At 44.2% G+C, this 20,826-nt stretch overlaps 1 protein-coding gene across 5 annotated transcripts in view; it reads right to left on the reverse strand.

Annotated features, from left to right (window-relative positions):
- Positions 1-20,826, reverse strand: part of ST18 (ST18 C2H2C-type zinc finger transcription factor) — a 131,808-nt gene that overhangs the window by 42,399 nt on the left and 68,583 nt on the right. For 3 of the 5 annotated variants that reach the window (XM_060287693.1, XM_060287696.1, XM_060287692.1), the window contains 6 exons: positions 18,385-19,182; positions 12,531-12,665; positions 11,775-11,865; positions 10,665-10,769; positions 8,505-8,698; positions 6,243-6,454 (listed from right to left, as the gene is read on the reverse strand). In XM_060287693.1, coding sequence (XP_060143676.1) covers positions 6,243-6,454; positions 8,505-8,698; positions 10,665-10,769; positions 11,775-11,865; positions 12,531-12,665; positions 18,385-19,182 — 1,535 coding nt within the window. The remainder of the gene's footprint in view (positions 1-6,242; positions 6,455-8,504; positions 8,699-10,664; positions 10,770-11,774; positions 11,866-12,530; positions 12,666-18,384; positions 19,183-20,826) is intronic. The other 2 variants (XM_060287694.1, XM_060287695.1) reach the window with 2 other exon arrangements.

Here is a 20,826-nt window from a genome sequence, read left to right on the forward strand (position 1 = left end):
CTTCAGACAAAAGTACCCATAACCATGACAATCTCCATTAGGGATTTGCTATTACTAACTTTTCCTCCTGACTTGATTCCTCAAAGAGATACTTAAAACACGCACAAGTGATTTAGGTGGCGTAGACCTGCTGGGTACGTGCTGGCCTGGATTTTAACATATAAACAATTCCTTCTAAGATCTACTTTCAGGATGTGGTGGACTCAAGCTTGGGCAGCGATGGGCAGTGTTAGCCCTGGCATCTCAGCTCAGTGCCAGGGAGGAGGTGTTTTAGTGTTGGGTGGGCAGGTGCTCAGGCTGAGAAATTCTGGAAGGGGGAGGACACTTTGGAACGTGCCTATCGTCCTTCACTGTCTTTAGAAGATGTTCTCTTGCATCTCTGAAGTCTTCCTTCACCCCCTTATCTTCCAGAAGAGTAGGGATTTTGAAAATCACGATGCAGGTCTCCCAGTAAACCTGGAGTCAGCTGTGAGTCTGCACACAGCATGAAAACCAATCTGTATTAGCTCCGACCAGTGGATGAACGCAATCTCACGGTTAGTGACCTTTGGCTTGATTCTGACAAGGTCATGCTCCTACTCATGACCTGTAATTTGTTCTCCTCTTGGGCTCTTTAAGCAACTTCAGAGAAGCTCATCGGGTAAAGGGAAGGACATGGAGGCAGAAGGAAAATAAATCCGTTGTCTGAATTCTGATCAAACTCCCTACAAGCCACCCATGTCTCCCCTGAGCCTCAGGAACATCACCTCTGAAGACCCAGTTCTCCACCTGGAATGACCACTTCTTTTGTCCTTCTCTTCCTGTAAGCTCCTTGAAGGCGGGGTCTCTGAGGGACTCTAACCTGTGACTTGGGCAGTCCAGCACCTACAGACCTTTCAGGTGGGACAGCTGAGTCCATCTTCCAGAATATCTCTGGTACATCAAAAATGCTTCTATGCTCTGCTATAGAAGTCAGGAGTAGGGAAAAGCTGTGTATCCTTCTTTCTAAGCTAGGAACTCAAGACATCTATGGATTTTGGCTAGAAAAAACAAACATACTAACAGCCTGCTATGGAGGCAACACCAAATCCTGTTGGAGAGAGAATCAGGCTAGTATTCAACGTGGAGGGGAAGATTGTTTACACTTAATCCTACATTAAGCAAAGGGCACAGAGCAGAGGGCCACACAGACAATAGAAATGGCTGTCACATGGCTTCACAGGCGAATTCTATCAAACATTTAGAGAAGAGCTAACACCGATCCTTCCCAAACTCTTGCAAAAGACTGCAGAGGGAGAAACACTCCCAAATTCATTGTGCGAAGCCACCATCACCCTGATACCAAAACCAGAAAAAGATACCACAAAAAAAGAAAATTATAGACCAATAGCACTGATGAACAGAAATGCAAAAATCCTGAACAAAATACTAGCAAACAGAATCCTACAGAACATTAAAAGGATCGTACACCATGATCAAGTGGGATTTATCCCAGGGATGCAAAGATTCTTCAATATATGCAAATCATTCAATGTGATACACCACATTAACAAATTAAGGAATAAAAACCATATGATCATCTCAACAGATGCAGAAAAAGCTTCTGACAAAATTCATATGATTTTGATTTTGATTCCTATAATAAAAACTCTCCAGAAAATGGGCATAGAGGGAACCTACCTCAACATAATAAAGGCCATATATGACAAACCCACAGCAAGCATCATACTCAAAGGTGAAAAACTGAAAGTATTTCCACTAGGGTCAGGAACAAGACAAGGAGATCCACTCTCACCACTCTTATTCAACATAGTTTTGGATGTCCTAGCCACGGCAATCAGAGAAGAAAAAGAAATAAAAGGAATACAAATTGGAAAAGAAGTAAAACTGTCACTGTTTGCTGATGACATGATACTATACACAGAAAATCCTAAAGATGTCACCTGAAAACTACTAGAACTAATCAATTAATTTGGTAAGATTGCAGGATACAAAATTAATGCACAGAAATCTCTGGCATTCCTATACACCAACAATGAAAAATCAGAAAGAGAAATTAAGGAGACACTCCCATTTACCACTGCAACAAAGAGAATAATATACCTAGGAATAAACCTGCCTAAGGAGGCGAAAGACTTGTACTCAGAAAACCATAAAACACTGATGAAAGAGATCAAAGATGACATAAACAAATGGAGAAATATACCATGTTCTTGGATTGGAAGAATCAATATTGTAAAAATGACTATTCTACCCAAAGCAATCTACAGATTCAATGCAATCCCTATCAAACTACCAATGGCATTCTTCACAGAATTAGAACTAAAGATCTTACAATTCGTACGGAAACACAAAAGACCCAGAATAGCCAAAGCAATCTTGAGAAAGAAAAATGGAATTGGAGGAATCAGGCTCCCCAACTCCAAACTATACCACAAAGCTACAGTAATCAAGACAGTATGGTACTGGCACAAAAACAGAAATATAGATCAACAGAACAAGATAGAAAGCCCAGAGATAAACCCACGCACATACGGTCAACTTATTTTTGATAAAGGAGGCAAGAATATACAAGGGAGAAAAGACAGCCTCTTTAATAAGTGGTTCTGGGGAAACTGGACAGCTACATGTAAAAGAATGAAATTAGAACACTCCCTAACACCATACACAAAAGTAAACTCAAAATGGATTAAAGACTCAAACGTAAGACCAGACACTGATAAAACTTTTAGAGGAAAACATAGGAAAAACACTCTTTGACATAAAACACAGCAAGATCTTTTTGGACCCACCTCCTAGAGTAACAGAAATAAAAACAAAAATAAACAAATGGGACTTAATTAAACTTAAAAGCTTTTGCATAGCAAAGGAAACCATAAACAAGACAAAAAGACAATCCTCAGAATGGGAGAAAATATTTGCAAATGAAACAACAGACAAAGGATTAATCTCCAAAATATACAAACTGCTCATGGAGCTCAATATGAAAAAAACAAACAATCCAGTTAAAAAATGGGTGGAAGATCTAAATAGACATTTCACCAAGGAAGACATACAGATAGCCAAGAGGCACATGAAAAGATGCTCAACATCACTAATTATTAGAGAAATGCAAATCAAAACTACAATGAGGTATCACCTCACGCCGGTCTGAATGGCCATTATCAAAAAAGCTAGAAACAATATATGCTGGAAAGGGTGTGCTGAAAAGGGAACCCTCCTGCACCATTGGTGGGAATGTAAATTGATACAACCACTCTGGAAAACAGTATGGAGGTTCCTTAAAAAACTAAAAATAGAACTACCATATGACCCAGCAATCCCACTACTGGGCATATACCCTGAGAAAACCATAATTCAAAAAGGCACATGCACCCCAATGTTCATTGCAGCACTATTTACAATAGCCAGGACATGGAACCAACCTAAATGTCCATCGACAGATGAATGGATAAAGAAGATGTGGCACATATATAAAATGGAATATTACTCAGCCATAAAAAGAAACGAAACTGGGTTATTTGTAGTGAGGTGGATGGACCTAGAGTCTGTCATACAGAGTGAAATAAGTCAGAAAGAGAAAAGCAAATACTGTATGCTAACACCTATATAGGGAATCTAAAAAAAAAAAGGTTCTGATGAACTTAGCTGCAGGGCAGGAATAAAGAGGTAGACATAGAGAATGGACTTGAGGACATGTGATGGGAGGGCGAAGTGAGAGTAGCATTGACATATACACACTACCGAATGTAAAACAGTTGGCTGGTGGGAAGCAGCAGCAAAGCACAGGGAGATCGGCTCGGAGCTTTGCAATGACCTAGAGGGGTGGGATAGGGAGGGTGGGAGGGAGGCTCAAGAGGGAGGGGATATGGGGATATATGTATGCATATAGCTGATTCGCTTTGTTGTGCAACAGAAACTAACACGGTATTATGAAGCAATTATACTCCAGTAAAGATCTATTAAAAAAAAAAAAGAAATGGCTGTCACTGGGCACTGTTTGATCAGAGCCTATTTTTCAGGGTTAATTACTTTGGCTTTTTCTCTCTCTCTCTCTCTTTTTTTTTTTTTTGTTACAATAATTACCTTTTGTGGTTTCAGGAATTTATGAGGTTCTCTTTTATATTCAGAAAATAGGATCCAACCAGGAAAGAATTCTGCAAACTGTTACAGTTGTGTGCAAATGCGGGCCTGGAAGAAGGATTCTGTACCAGGTGACAGTGTAGGGTGCCACAGTGATCCTATTTTAACAACCACGATGTCAAACAAGACAATTTTCGTGGGAAAAAGGTTCCTAAAACCGCCAGCATCACAAACTCTTCCTAAAAGCTGACTGGTGCACTTTCTGTCTCTTCCACCCTTATCATCAGTGGTTTGGCTTTGCAGTTAGGGCTTGGTTGGCAGTTTGGAGGCTGAGACGTGCAGGGGGTTCCTGCCGCCCGGGACAGGCATATCAGCTCCACAGAGCAACCCCGGCTCACAGAATGCTCCCAGCAGGAGCATCAAATACACACGGCGAGTCTGCTGTTTGAATTTTCGAAATGTGATGATCTAACAGTCACTTTTCTGACCAGAAATGTGTTTTAAGAAGAGAAGAACATATATCGATAAGGGAAAATACCTTCAAATTTTAGTCATCCTTGTTTGATTCACTGTTTGGCTCCAGCAATTAATAGAACGTGGAGAGTATAAAGGTTAAAGGCAGAATTCTGAGGAACAAAAAGTATCTACCTTGCAGATGGAAAGCCTTCACTCTACAACCATTTACTCAAGGAATTTAAGCAGATTTAACCATTATAATATCGGCACTTTTTATTGTAGGACAGCCTAGACAAAGAATAAAGCACCAGGAAGGAAGATAGTTTAGTATTTCTCCCACAAGCTGTATATTAGAATATCCCTTTAAAAAGAAGAAATGTATTCAGGTTTTTAAAAATGAATTTAAAAATAACCAAAGTTCCCTTTTAAAGGACCCTACCTCATTCATTTATGTACATAATTTCTGCCTGTGATTTTGGAGAGCTTGGCATTTTCTTTATATTTTTGAGGCAAAGTGTTTTTCTTTGTTTAAGAACCTCATTTGTTTAAGAATTGTTTTTGAGTGGTTTTTGGCCACCAACTCTTCCTGGGGTTTACTTGGCTGAGATCTGTCCAGAAGCTAATTCTGATTCTTCTGTCAAAGGCTCAACGCACTGTGCGCCCTGCTCTCCTGAAGGCCTGGCACACGGCACAGGTGGCAGCTGACCATGCCGGGGACGGGCTGAGCTTAAAGGCAAAAGAGAGCTAGAGCCTGTGCTCGCCGAGTTTCGGGTTAGAGTTTAACCTGGGCGATCTTCCACTGAAAGCAAGGGTAACATCTCTTCTCCAAATAAGCCTGGGCACTCTCCTCCAGCTGGCTTCAGCTGTCTAGGTAGGAAAATAACTTCTTTTAACAGCCCTTAGCTTGGACGGGAGTTACAGGTCCCTGCTGACTGCAGGACGCTCACGCTCCCTCCGAGGGTCCCTGTTACTTTGGAGCATCACAACCCCCTCCTCAAAAGGCAAGACATGAAGGATCTTTTTGCTTTTTGTTTTCCTCAAGGCATCATAAACACAGATGTCTACTTCTCTGCGTTAGTCGGCGAGGAGAGGTTATTAGAGAAATGTGATTAATTTCGTGAGCTCCAGAAAGCTGGGGTCTCCATAAACTTCACAGAATTTGATTTTGGATTTGAATTTGGGCCCTGAGTTCTCAAGACGCCCCCAGGGCCCTGTCTTGTCGGTTTAACGGATCCAGGTTTTAGGATGTGTCCTTCGTGAAAACTACAGCAACTCAGACCACCTTACGCTATACGACAGTCACATGTACGACAGTGAAATTTCATGAATTTTGCCAGTGTTTTACGGGGGGCTGTGTAATGGAACACGTCCTACCATCTTTGATTCGAAGGCAGTGAAAAGCTTCCGTTGTTCAGCGTGACTCTAGTGGCAATCTCTTTCCTCGTGTGCCAGAGTCCCCAACACAAAAAGAGGTTTGGAATCTATCGAGCCGCCCCCAACCGGCTTCATACCGCACCCCTGCACCAGCTCTGGGGCACAACCTGCAAAAGCGCCACTGTCTCCCTCCAAGGTCCTTCCTCCCACCACACTCATCCCTGCCCAGGTTCTCTCCCCGAGACAAGGGGGGCCGTGCTGCAGGGGCGGGGGAGAGTGTGGCCGGTTCACGCAGGCAGTGGATTCTCGCTGTGAGCCGCTGCCCCCCTCCGGGCTCTTGGCCGGCCTACCTTGGCAGGCAGACTCTGCGGTTTGTTGGAGAGGATGTCTGCAGCTTCCCTGCAGCGGGTGGAGAGGTTCAGGATGGCAGCAGCTGCCGCTACGTGGGTGTCTTCGCCGCACTGACCGTGGCTGTGAGAGCTGGCACGGCCGGGGCTCGGTGTGTGAGCGCCCGCACTCAGCAGCCGGTTAGGAAATTTCCCTGGATTGGAAAAATGCTTCGCTGTTGAAGAGAGATTTGATTAGCAATTGCTCGTACGTGGATTTAGTCATTAGATAGATTTGTTTTAAAGACAGAACTTCCTTGCATGAAAATACGTGAAGAATAAATTAAAACATGCTCCATTCTCCCTGCGTACGTTCAATGAAGGTTATTCAGAACGGTTTTCACAAAAGTTCACAGATCAGATGACGTGATTGCGGGGGAAGAAGCCTATTCTCTGAATATTGTTTTGCATTTCCACGTCTTATGACAAAAACTCCAGAACTCATGTTAGCGGGCAGGTGCCATGGCAGCGTGGGTAGCTGCAAAACCCATCAGGGACTAGACAGGCATAAGGCCGGTACAACCACAAACGGCGTACGTGTGCGGCCCAGTAACCCCAGGGGAGAGAAACGGACTTTTCGTATTTGTTTTCATAATAACAGTTTTTACTTAGCCATGGAATTGTATTGTTTTGCTATTGGATGTGGAGGTTTGTTTCGTGCTTAAAACAGCACGAGTTTTTCTTCGTCCAACTCAGGGGGACGGAGTTGGTGGCGGAGGCTTTCCTGAGCTGGCATCTTCACGCTCGGTTCGGGGCAGTGAGTGAGAGATGCACAGAGCTTCCAGGGGAACGGAAAGGCACCGCGGCGGAAAGGTAGCATTCTCAGTGCTACCGAGAATGAGCGCTGCTTTATGTTCTGTTGTGGGCACCAAGGCGTTACTGAGAGAATTAACGGGCTTCTCTCCACTCTGGGTATTTGTAAACCACTCAGGGACCAGGAAACACAGCCAGCATTTAATGTGGGCTAATATAAAGGCAGTTATAGCTGTTTCACCGTAAGTAGTGTTTACTTTAAATATTTGATCATTATTTTTCACGAAATAATTTAAAACATCACCAAATGTTATTCCTGTAGTTATAAAAATATGAAAATGTCACTGAATGTGCTACATTTTTAAACCAAAATCCATACTACATGAGCATATAAAACACTCATTAATTTGTTTCACCTGAATTCAACATATATGTATGTGTGTATATATCCTAGAACTATATCTATATCTAAATTTATACAGATAGATACAAAACATTGTGTGTGTATATTTGTGTGTATAACTTTCTTTCCTGAATCTAACAGGCTGTCAGTGGTTACTTATGTTGGCTGTGCCCTATTTTTAGTAAGAACAGGTAAACTATCTTCTGGAGTTTAATGTACTTCTTGTTGGTGGACAAACTCCTTTCAAGTCTGTTTATACACTGTTAGGTTTTATACGACATTCACGTTCTTTACGGAAGGTGACCACGGCACCGAAGGGAGAAGCACCCTGTGCTCCTAAGAGTACTACGTCTGGGTTAACTACGCGTGAGATCAAAGGGATTCCAGGGATTTGCACAACGTTGTAAAAAATTCCCGGTCTATGGAGGACTCCAACTGGGGGATTATTTTGCTTGGCAGAAATCATTCCTGGGTTTATTCCCAACATTTACTTTCTAACCTTTTCATTAAAACATTCAAGGACTCTAAACAACTTGAAGAAACTGTTAGTAAAAACACCAGGTTTTATGCGTTATAGTGTCTCTGTGTTAGCATCAGAGAACTGACACGTTTTAAATGTTTCTGCACTAATTCTTAAATCTGTGGATGAACATCTCCAAAGCCACACGTGTTTGTTTTTTTTTTCCTAGTAAAACCTTGATTTCTGAATTGAGTTCCTTCTTAGACTTTTCACTTTTTCTCCCACCTTCAGTGTGAACACTTGCTGATGTAAGTAGTATTTCCATATTTTTACCTGTATTTCTTCAGAATTACTGCATTTAGATTAAAAATGGCACCAAATTTGTAGAATAATTAATCCACTATTTACCATACTCAGTGTCACTTCATGCAAGACCAGTAGTACTGATTAACTTACTATTGTTATCCTTATTTTATTTCACCGTACAATATATTTTCTCTCCTCCCAGCAGTAAATAGTATATTACATATTTAAATACATGCCCCTCACCCAACATGCACATACACAAGATGCATTGTTTTTGGAATAAGTATTAGAATTTGAAGCTTACATTCAGGAAATGGTGGTGTTTTTCGGCCTTGACCTGTTTGTACGAGGGGATGTTTACCAAAAACCTGGGCATCGAAACTGGCATAATCGAAAGGTACTTTTCCAAATTTCTCTTGCTCTTTTGACACCGTAGCTCTGGGAGAGATGATGGCTTGGGATCGGAAATTGAACTCGATTTGCTTCACCAAGCTTGTCCTGAAGAGAGAGGGGCAGAGCTCAAAAGAAATAGGACGACACCGTTGGTGAGCATCCCAGCATCAGAAGTTAAAGCAGCTCAGGTGTGTCACACCTGGAGTTTCCCACTGAGCCCCGCACTAGGGAATAGAGCTGTGGTCACACAGGATGGGGTGGAGTGAGGGAGAAGGGGGCACTTCGGGCGCTGGGTGGCCTCAGGGAGGCTGCACGTTGTGTGTCCGAGTCTCCCATCAGTAAGAGAGAAAGTGTCATGGAACTGTCATCAGGGCACTGATAAGGTGTGTACTTCCTGCTGCTCAGGACTGTTCATCAGAGTAGCAGTGAAAAGTCACGACTGGAACTAGTGAGGAAATGTCATTATACTCTGAGGACAATATAATGTCATTATAGTCTGTTCAGCACAGCTGGCAGGGCCCTGACGCCTAACAGGGGCAGTGTCGGCACCGGAAACTGGATTCCTGAACTGTGAATTTCTTCTTAGGCGTCTCATCTTTTTCCCCACCTTCGGACTGAATGCTTTTGCTGCTTTAAGTAATATTTTAAATAGTATTTCAAAATTTTATCTATTAAATTGCCACTGTTTCAATATGAATAAAAATTACTGTATTATCACAGCTATCACATTTTTCAATAGAATTATCTTAATCCAAGCTAAATGTGACTTAAACATTCCTTTAGAATTACTGTGTGGATTAAACAAGGGTATCATATTTGTATAGCACCAATGCCGGCCAAGGAAAACACAAATGCTGTCGTGCTGTGGTCTATTGCTAAAAGGACACAAATAAATATACTTTCAGAATTTAGCAATATCAAAAATACGTATTTTTATTTTGTTTTTCACCAGAACATACCTTACTCATCAGAATGTCAACGTTTTGATGATGTTTCTTGGATTAGGTAAAAAACTTTTTAGCTGCTGCATCAAAATATCTGAGTGATCAGCTGAATTTGTTATTGTCTATATAACTTGCTTTATACCCCTAATATTGCAACAGTGTTCTAGTCTAAAACAATACTTCTAAGAAATGAGCAAAATGAAACTTAATGCTGTTTCTATGTTTAATAACTAACCTACTTAGGGAGAAACTAGAGAATACGGTACTGTAATCCTAACCAAGAACCTTGTTATGAGATTTTTAACCCGTGATTCAGTAATTCATGATATTTGCCTGATTTATATTCCTCACTCATGTGATTTTGACTCTCGGCAAAGTCATGACAATTTGAGTCTTTTAATTAAACCTACAGAAGCAAATACTAAGGGACACCATATCTTGAAAATGTTCCTAATAACTGTTTTTCATTCCAGTGTCTCGGTAACGACAATGAGGACCTGGTCATCTGCTGTAATCCCCAAATCACTTTTCTTATGTATATGATTTTTGTATTAATAAGTGTATCACCTCATACTGTGTCCTCATCCATAGTTTATTATTTCGGTGTAAGTAAGGTCCTCCAAACTACCAGAGACTCTGAAGGACCTAGGACCGACAGGAGGTATTTCCATAGTTATCAATTTGGAATGAATTTTTGTTTCAAAGAGACTGTGCGCATATCTGGAAGAGTGGGACGACCATATAGCATCACATATTTTGAGTGATGAGGGATTAGGAGGTGGAAAGGTTACGTCAACCATAAGGGGGCCCCTACCTGACTAGGGGGCGGGCTTGTGCTTAGCGACACAGGGTTTGATTAATCTGTTATCGTAGACTTTACATTTTTTAGATTCATCCACATTATGTGACCTCTGCGTGCAGATTAATTTCAAGTTAAACTTCTGGAGGGTCTAGCAGTTCATTTCAGTGACAGCACGATTAGCTGGCCCAGCCTCTCAAGTGGACACTGGTGGCTGTGCGTTGGAACGAAGGTGGCCCACGGTGAGCTGGCACCTGGGAGGAGAGGGACCCTCTGTGTAGGTGCTCGGCACGCAGGGAGTAACGGGAACCCCAGAGGAGCATCCTACCTGTGACCCTGCTCAGGACACTGCCCGGTTTTGGCAGAATCCAGCTGACTTTTGTCCTGGGACATCGCCAGTTTTTCAGCTGCAGCAATTGGACAACCAGAAAGACTGTTTAAAAAAAAAAGTAGGCGGATCTGAGTTAAAAAGATAATGTAATTTGCTCTGGCACCTACCTCACAGCATCCTTGGCAAGCACCAAATGTTAAGTTGTATTAATAGTTCACTTAGCACCATTCTCAGCCTAAAAGATCCCAAAGGGTTTTGCAAACTACTGTGTCAACGTTTGTCCCCAAACCTCATCTCAGAGGTGAGAAAAAAAGAGTCATTTTTAAGATCAAAATATTATGTAAAGGAGGAATAACTAAATTATTGAAACCTCACGATATTTTAAGTAGAATGCGCTCATCCAACTGCAATTGTCCAACTATGGGTGTCAGCACGATAATCATATGACAGCTCAGGGTCTTTTGCAAAATGTTAGGGACTTAATTTTATATCTCAGTTTAAATGGAGAGCACAGAATGTAAGTTTCCTGGCAATAGGCTTATAAGTCAACTAGTATCTCATGACCACATAATCTATACATGAAACACATAAACGATAAGCATTTTCACCAAAAGTATTTATATATATGCAATATATTTGTATATAAAGGCACATATGTGGTTCTAAGTTAGCTGCGATCTCAGTGAAATAAATCTCAGTGAAATGAAATGACGTTTACCTTCAGTAATCTGAAGCTCTTGGGTACCGTTTTAATGTGCATTGGATGGGATTCAAGACAACCCCTAAGCCACTCTTTCCAAGGTCAAACAGCTCTGGGGTGGGGGAGGTTCAGAGCAGAGACCAGGCTCTCTGTGTATCGCTATATAAGTATCTACCCCTGGTCGCCAAATACGACGTTTTTTTGTTGGCATACTTGGCTGCTCAGTGAAAATTTATAGGGGAGTAAATAATGGGGTATTTTTTACTTTTTCCTCTGCACACATTGAGAATATTTGTCACCTATGCCAGGTGCTAACATATCTGATGCTGATCCAGGAATTTTGATAACACACGGCAAGTTCCTTGTTTTCTTGGTGGAAAGTTTCTCTCGAGTCTCATCCCAATTACCTCCTGTGCGTGTTGCGGTTGCTGTTCACATGCCCTCGTCCTGTGCATCCCGGGGTGGGGCACTTGAGCACATTTTCATGCATGGCAAGAACTAGGCACGAAATAGCACATAAAAGAATAGAGCAATTTATCATCAATACATCACACACCGACAAACTGTCTCAACTTTGCATTCAAAGGAATTCAGTTACATCGTCCACCACGCTCCCTAATTCTTCGAGAGAATAAACACTTTTCAAATGCAAACCAACCAGTGGGAGCCCACGCCGGACCTTCTCCTCTCTCTGACTCTCACACTCCAGGACACTCTCCACCTGCCCTAACCCCCAGGGCCAGGTCCCAGACAACCACAGACAGCGCCAGAGGCCCAGAGCCCACTAGAAATTCCAGCTGGCCAATCTGAGGCCAGTTCACTCCGCTCCCTCCCACAAAAGCTCAAAAAGGCTCTTGCTTACAACAACTCATCCCTCCCCGCCGCGGGTCCTGGTGCTTCCCCCGGGGGCCCTGCCTGGCCTGAGGTGCCCCCTCCTCTTGGGAGCTCTGAGTAGCAAATTAGGTTTTCAATGTCAGTATCTCCTCATCTACTGGCCTCACTGTACCCCAAGTTTTCTATTAATATGCTCTGTTTTAAACACCCAGCTAGATGGAAATTGTCTTGACACAGAGGGAGAAAACTTGGTATTTCCGTTTCTGACTCCAAACTGGAGGAGGAAGTGGGTAACTTGGTGGACTTATTTCAGGGCCGGCGGTACTCACTCTCCAGGGGAACCCGCACTTTGTGAGGGCACCCTGAAAGGCTGCGGTGGTGAGGGTACAGCCCTGTCACGTGCCCTGTGCCGTCGCACCCGGGGATGGGGCACTTGGTCTCCCTCTTTTCAGGCCTCGGTGAATCTGCAGAGGAATTAAATTGAGAGAGACATCTGGTTATTCCTCTTCCCTCCCCTTCAGCAAGTGGCCTTGCACACGACCTTCTCACTCTGTTCACCCTTCTGATGATAAACATTCTTCTCACATCGCCTTGAATCAGACCCTCAGCTAAGACCTGCGGAAGCAGAAAGAATGTTTTCAATTTTCCTGGTTCCTTAAGCAGAGGCTGACACAGGGCAAGGGAGTGCTGAAACACAGTGACGGTTTTAAGTTGTCATGTCACAGATCACAGTTAGAGCCTCATTATGAAATGTCAGCCCTACACCAGAGGATGAATAGGCTCTGGAAAAGGAAAAGTAAAAAAAAAGAGAAGGAAAAAGGAAAGCATTTATTTAAACCCAAACTGTCTCCTATTGAAGGGATCTGTAAAAGGCCAGATTCAAAAATCACACGATGAAGAAGCCGCCGTATCTGAGGAGGGCCCGTCTGGGTGGTCCAGTGGGTCCTGGCAGCAGGTCCAGTGGCCCCGGAGTTCTGGGCTTGAGCAGCTGTTCCTAGACACGTGGGGAGGCTGCTCCAATAAGAGTGACATCTCGCGCCACGCCCGGCCAGGGGGAAGTGCTGTGAGGGCCCAAGACGCCCAGAGCCCCGCGGTTTGAAGCTCTGGATCAACGCGCAGTAGCTGCAGAGGAGAAGCTATTGGTTTCACTCCTAGTGTGGAAGCGGAAGACAGAGGCAGCAGGAAGAGGCTTGGCCGCACACAGGGTGGGGACCGGCTCGAGGGGTCTGCCGGGCGCTGCCAGGAACATGGGCTGCGGGCGGAGGACCAGGTGCTGCGGCAGGGGAAAGGGACACCTTGCAACCCATGCTGCCGGGCTGCCCAGAGGGGGCGGCTGAACACAGCTCGGCGCACACACTGCTGGCTTAGATAGAGGGTTATATAAATACATAAAATAAATGAGGACTAACGTGAATATTCTCATATTCGTGACCGAGAGGGTAGATAAGCTTAAAACAGAAATGCATTCTCAGAGCCGAAACTGCCCCCCTAACTCGTGCGTGGAGTGACAACGTCAGGCATCGGGGCCAGCCTGCCCCTCACATTCAGGGCATCTAGAGGAACCGGGACCAGAGCGGGCAAGGCGGCCTCAGAGAGAGGACCAGCGTGGGATGGAGGCCGGCAGGCTGCAGGCTTCTCCCAACGCGAAGTATCAGGAATCACGAACACACGACGCTGAGAGGGAAAATAAATAGTCTGTACCATCCTGCCGCAAGAAAGCTGCCGGCGATGGGTACGGGGCAGGGTCCTGGCTGCGAGGACGCCGAGGGCCCGTGTGCTCCGGCTCCAAACGTGGCACGGAGAGCAGGGCAGCGCTGCCGGAGGCGACAGACGTCCCCAGGGCGGAATTCTGCGGGGGGCAGACGTGCCCCCGTGTTGCCACGCCACCCCGGCCGTCGGACTGGGCAGGTGGGTACCGCAGGTGGTACGCGGGGCAATTATCTGGGGACGTGGTTCCAGCCAAGGGCCCTCCCCGTGAGCGCGCAGCCAGGGAGGGCGGGGTCGGCAGGGAGAGGACGCGTGTCTTGGGCGGGAAGGGAAGGACCCGAGTAGCGGGCGTGTGTGTTTCCTGAGACGGGATTTAACGCCACGAGGTGGAGACTACACTCTTTGCTGTACGAGACAAAGGTGCATACGAAGGGTTTTGACATGCTGTATGATTTTGAGGGGGTATTTTTTACTTAGTCCGAAAAGACGGCCACATTTCCAGTCCGTTTGGGCACTCACGTGTGTAGAATATGCTAGTAAAAGTCCCCAGTGTTTCCCTTTGCGGCACGGCAGAAACTAACAACGTTGTGAAGCGGCCATACTCCAACACAAATTAATTTAAAAAAAAAGAACAGAGCAAGAAATACAGATCATTTGAATAGAATTTTGACCAGAACTACTTCTTATGATATATGGGAACTTGATGTGTGAAAAAATAAATTTCTATTCAATTGGGAAAAAAAAAATCCCCGATGTTTGATTCACATGGAATTGGTAGGGGCTGGGTGCTGACACCCTGTGAGAGCGACTTGGAAAGAATCGGGAAGAAGGAGCGGTGATGTGAATGTTGATGGGCTTCCTCCCTTGGATCTGGTCCAGGTGAGGCCGCCTTTCTAAACCACACGGAGCGCTTTGGCCACACTGTCTGCGGGAAGCCAGGGAGGGTGTGGGAGATAAGGCCAGGCTGGCACCTGACCAGGTGTGGGTTGCTGACTGTCCGTCTTGCACTGTGTCTGCCAGCCCCTCCTCTGTGGGGAGCAAAGATGCCCCACGGTGCTCTCCGGGGCCGGCGCCGGTGCCTGACACGAGCTGGAGCTGCAGCTCTGGGGGGGCTCCCAGGCCTGGCTCTTCCTCTTTAATTTTCTTTGCTGGATGCTGCTTCACAAAAATGACCTTATACTCTGGTGACCTGACATCCCGGTTTGCTTGGGACTGTCCTGTTCATACCTGATGGACTCGTGGGATTGCTCCCATGGCTCCCCTTCACCCCGAAAGTGTCGTATAGGCTGTAGGATAAATTATATGGCGACTCTAGTTAGACTAGGGGGACCCAAAGTCTCCCTGTTGCTGGGTGGCAACAGGATAGCAAACCTTGGTATCGTTAGAACTGCCGACTGATCGGAAGGCTTGGGTGAAACGGTATTTTGAAATCCTAGGGTTCTGTCCCTGAGAGCAAAGTCACATGCCCAAGGTGCACGGGGATTAGTGCTTACTTAGGAGCATGGAATACTCACAGGAGAAAAAAGCTCCTCTTTCGCTCCCACACCAGGGACGGGAGCAGGACCATGAACCTGGGCAGCCTCTGGATGAAGCCTGGAGGCCCCTGAAGTCGGTCACTGTTTTGCCTGTTTCTTCCTGGTCTAGTCTGGAGCTCCCTGCGTGGACCTTACATCCCAATGCAGGACCTCACCCTACACACAGGCTACACTGTGGACTCATCCAGTCCCATCAGCGATTGTCTAAGTCTCCACCATGCACATTCTATTGCCTTGTTAATTTTTGTAAACAAAAAAACCTTTAAAAAGTTCTAAAAAATGACCAAAGTATCGTCAAGTGTTTTAAGCCATGGCACAAATAATTAGTGTCTCCAAAGACTGGATTTCATTGGCTGAAGGTACTATCAGTTGCAAGATGAAACATCATTTTATGTGCCAGTGAGGAAGGAAAAACGACTGAAAACTGAATGATGGCACATGTTTCTAATTTCACAGAGATGCTAAGATGGGAAAACTGTGCATCTTAGAATGGATGAAATATAGTATATTGGAAATGATGGGGTTTTGGAATTTGAAGTAAATTTCATCTTTTTTTTTTTCTGATTTTTTAGTTCATTAAAAAAAAAACAAAACCAACACCCACACAGGTAATTTCCACAAGTTGGGTGTGAGTGGAGTGCTCAGAGCTGCTACCACACCCTCCTGCCCCAGACCACATACTATCCTTGATATTCTGTCTCCATGCCAGCCCTTACAGTATGTTTGCACAGAACTATTATCTCACTCCTCACTAAATGACATTCTTTTATTCTTTTTTTCTCAACTCTGAGCTGCAAGACAGTATTTGACAAGACTACTTGTAGGTGAGTACTAAAATGGACTTAAAATATACAATGGATTTCTGGGTAAATCTCAGCAGTCAGGACATCTAACCACACTAGCGCATTATTCTTTTCAGCGCTTTAGGTCCACGACCTTGATTACCTCTAAGATACTCCTCTCTGAATTCTGTGGTTCTCAGATTTTAGGGTGCCCGAGAATCACCTCAGGAACTTGCTTTTAAAAACAAGCAAGTTATGCACATGAAAAGATGCTCAACATTGCTAATTATTTGAGAAATGCAAATCAAAACTACAATGCGGTATCACCTCACACCAGTCAGAGTGGCCATCATCAAAAAATCTACAAACAATAAACACTGGAGAAGGTGTGGAGAAAAGGGAACCCTCCTACACTGTGGGTGGTAATGGAAACAGGTGCAGTCACTATGGAGAACAGTATGCAAGTTCCTTAAAAAACTAAAAATAGGGCTACCATATGATCCAGCAATCCCACTCCTGGGCATATATCCTGAGAAAACCATAATTCGAAAAGATACATGCACCCCAATGTTCATTTCAGCACTATTCACAATAGCCAAGACATCGAAGTAACTTAAATGTCCATCTACAGAGGAATGGATAAAGAAGATGTGGTACATAGATACAACGGAATATTACTCAGCCATAAAAAGGATGAAATAATGCCATTTGTAGCAAGATGGATGGACCTGGAGATTATCATACTAGGTAAAGTAAGTCAGACAGAGAAAGACAAATATCATATGATATCACTTATATGTGGGATCTAAAAAAATGATACAAATGAACTTATTTACAAAACAGAAACAGACTTGCAGACTTCAAAAACAAACACAGTTACCAAAGGGGAAAGGTGGGGGGGAGGGATAAATTAGGAGTTTGGGATTAACATGTACACACTACCATATATGAAATAGATAAACAACGAGGTCCTGCTGTATAGCACAGGGAACTCTACTCAATATTCTGTAATAACCTACATGGGAAAAGAATTTGGAAAAGAATGGATATGGGTATATGTATAACTGAACCACTTTGCTGTACGCCTGAAACTAACACTACATTGTAAATCAATCTACTCTAATATAAAATAAAAATTAAATTAAAAAAGTTTTTTAAAAAAGCAAGTTCTGAAGCAGTAAGTCTCATGGGATCCTGGAAATACTCATCTTAACAAGCCAAAGACCACGCCTTGGGAAACTCCACGTAACTGGAGGCCTCATCACCAGGCCCGCCTGGTGCAAGACCCAGGGGCGGGGGCATCTTTATGGGCACACGGAACAGAACACAGCTTTCCTAAAGTCTGAGGATCGGTTTTAAGGTCTCCTCCGAGCACACTGACTGTCTCATTCAAGTCTGGTCCAGACGTTTGTGGACCCTCCGTTAGAGAGCTTGCAAAAGCACAGGCTTATGAAGGCATTAGCATCCGGTCTTGTCCTAAGAAGGATCGGGGCATCCTGCCTGGCTTCCTGGTGGCTTGACACTATTTTGAAGCTCAAAAGCAGTAGATTGGGGCTTCCCTGGTGGCGCAGTGGTTGAGAGTCCGCCTGCCGATGCAGGGGACACGGGTTCGTGCCCCGGTCCGGGAAGATCCCACATGCCGCGGAGCGGCTGGGCCCGTGAGCCATGGCCGCTGAGCCTGCGCGTCCGGAGCCTGTGCTCCGCAACGGGAGAGGCCACAGCAGTGAGAAGCCCGCGTACCGCAAAAAAAAAAAAAAAGCAGTCAGATGATCCCAGAAAGAGGGCGGGAAAGAAAAATTAAATTTCTGGAAATGATTTGATTCATAAAATGATTTAAAATCCAGTAAATACAAATGTACTTCTAACATACCCAAGATAGTACTTTTTAACAAGTACGATATATTTTTTAAAAGCAGTTCTATTAGAAGAAATACAGGTCTTTACTTTGCGTGAGTTAAAACCCTACAAACCGACCAAGCTTTAATCTGAGAACAATCTATTGAGTAGGAAAAAAAATTGCTAATTTTAAAATATAAATTAGGTTTTTAAATTGTGCTGTCAAAAAGCTATCTGGGAGAAGCAGTCAAACCTTACTCATTTACCACCCCCCCAACCTCTAAAGACATTTTAAATAAAATAGAAGCAAATCGGTGTCTTACGTTTACTGGTAAAGACTTGTCTTCCGCCCACGTCAATGACTTTGTTTTGCTTCCTCTCCCCCGACAGATGCTCCAGAAGAAGCCTGTCCAGCTCCCTGTAGGTGCTGTGGAAGACACAGCCTCGCTCAGCCTGCAGGGCGATCGCCTGCTCCAGCAAACTCAAGTTCCCCTTGGTTTTCTCCAGGGCAGCGGCTTCCTCCACCCCCGCGGCTGGACACCCGTGCCTGTGATCATCCTCCTTACTCCCAGGGAACGAGGGCTGGGCTTGGCCATCCGACGGGTCCACGGGAGCGTGCTGTGGCTCTCTCCTTTCTGTTTCCGAATCACATGTGCTTTTGCAAGAGATAAACTTGTCACCTTCAGTTTTTATTTCAGGAACTTCCAATAGGTCTTTCCTATCATCCACGAGAACATACTTTGGGACGCTCTGAGGTTTGGTTTCTTCCGAGAAGTTGGAGTCGCTGTCCCAACCATTCTCTGCACTTTCAGAGTTACTTTCGTTGTCATCGGAGGAGCAGAACCGCAGCTGGGAATCGTCGATTTTGTCTTTTCCATCGTCGGAATGAACCATAAAGCACTCATCCACTTCATCCCCCTCTGCTTTTAGAGACTGGATGCCACTGTCATTTAAGTTCTCACTTATGGTCTGAACAGATGCATTATTTTCAAATTTCCCCAAATGCATTAGCGATTTGACCACGAGCTCTTGATAACGGCCGTATCTGTCTTCCTTCCCATCGGAATTTTCTTGTGCAGTTGAATGAAGCTTCTCCTCCATGGGTTTTATCATGATTTCTTCTAGGGAAAAAAGAAGGCCAATATTTGAAAAAATAAGAACAAAAAGTATTTTAAGGGAATTACCGTGATAGATAGATAGACATATACATATATAATACATGCAATATGTGAATATGTGGACTCCATCAATTATATAAACATTGGGTAGAAAAATACATACCCTCTTGACAAAACAAAACAAAACTCAGACCTTAATATTCTGAGAATTGCCTTTAAAGAGATGAGCTATTCTAATTTTCAGCATGTCAGAGCTAAGCTCGTCTAGTTACTGAAATAAATACTCAACCATCACAGAGTCCTGAATGTGAAATTCGTGTTACTGTACCTCTTATATTTGCAAATCTCAGTCAACTGGAAGAAAATTAAGCATATGTCCTACTATACATTATAAAAAGGAAGTATTCATCGAATTTCTCTGATAGCGTGGCAATATATTTTCAAAGCTTATTAGGTTGATTTTCTCTGCCTCCGTAGAGTCCCAAACATACTTTCAGATTTTATGGAACGTTAGCTGAAATACACAACACATCTACACAAGACGATAACTAAAAGAAGCCTGAGGTTCTCGAGACTCCCTCATCACTGTCATAACTGTCACACGAAAATGCCATGACGAGGGAAACACAAGTAAATGGGAGAATGAACATGATGGAATAATATCTTGAATAGTAGCTCAGTTTCTGGCCTGGTACCTGCACGCACTTGTGTAAAAAGGAGATGAGTCAGGAGTGAGGACGGTTGGAGGATGCTGAATGTTAACCAGTTCTTCTCAGTCCTGATGGTAAAGAAGGCCTGGGACTGAGGAGAGCGCCCACCCCCCAAGCGCCAGTCTGTCCATGGGGTGTCCACTGTCCCAGAGCAGCTGTCCGTGTCACCCCCTTCCCTCTTGGCAGTGGCCCAGTCGGGGTGACAGATTGTGTGTGTGTATATATTTATATGTACAGTCACCCTCCCCAAGCCTGTCCCGGTGCAAACACACCACCTGAGGTGCAGATTCGCCAGTGCCCCAGCCCTGGCCGCGCACATGGCGGGGTCCAGGGAGCTCGGCGCCCAGAGATCGTCAGGCTGTGAAATGCACCAGATAACCAGGCAGTGGTCCCTGGCAGTCACTGAGACAAAACAAAAAGAAGAAGCAAGACTATTTCTGTGTCTCTAAAGGCAGGGTGGTGGATGGGAACACAAAATAATAAGCCCCCTTAAAGACTGTTAAAGACACCAGGTGAAGTGCATTCTGCCTTAATAAACATCTTGGGAGGAAAGAAAAGCACAGCCGTCCTGTGTAAGGGCTGCGGGAGAGGGTGTCTGTGCAGAAGACAATGTGCCTTTTTTGGGTCTCGTTTAATTTTTTATAAACATTGCGTCTGACAAGGACACTCAAAAATGCATCTCCATCATCTTCCTTTCTGGTAATTATCTCCCTAAATCAACACTGGACTGCCCGGATCAAGTAAATATTGCCATAGTAACTAAAAGCATTTTTGGATGAAGGGAAGAATTCAGTCACAACACTAGCCCCTTTAAATAATGCTGATTATAGAGTGCAGTCTTTTGTTGGGATCTATTCAACATAAACTGAAAAATTTAACATTTTACTTCCTAGAAAAGAGGCTGGCGAAACCAGCACATAATATTTGAACGGATGGT

This window comes from Globicephala melas, chromosome 17 (genome assembly GCF_963455315.2).
Source record: "Globicephala melas chromosome 17, mGloMel1.2, whole genome shotgun sequence".
NCBI lineage: Eukaryota > Metazoa > Chordata > Mammalia > Artiodactyla > Delphinidae > Globicephala > Globicephala melas.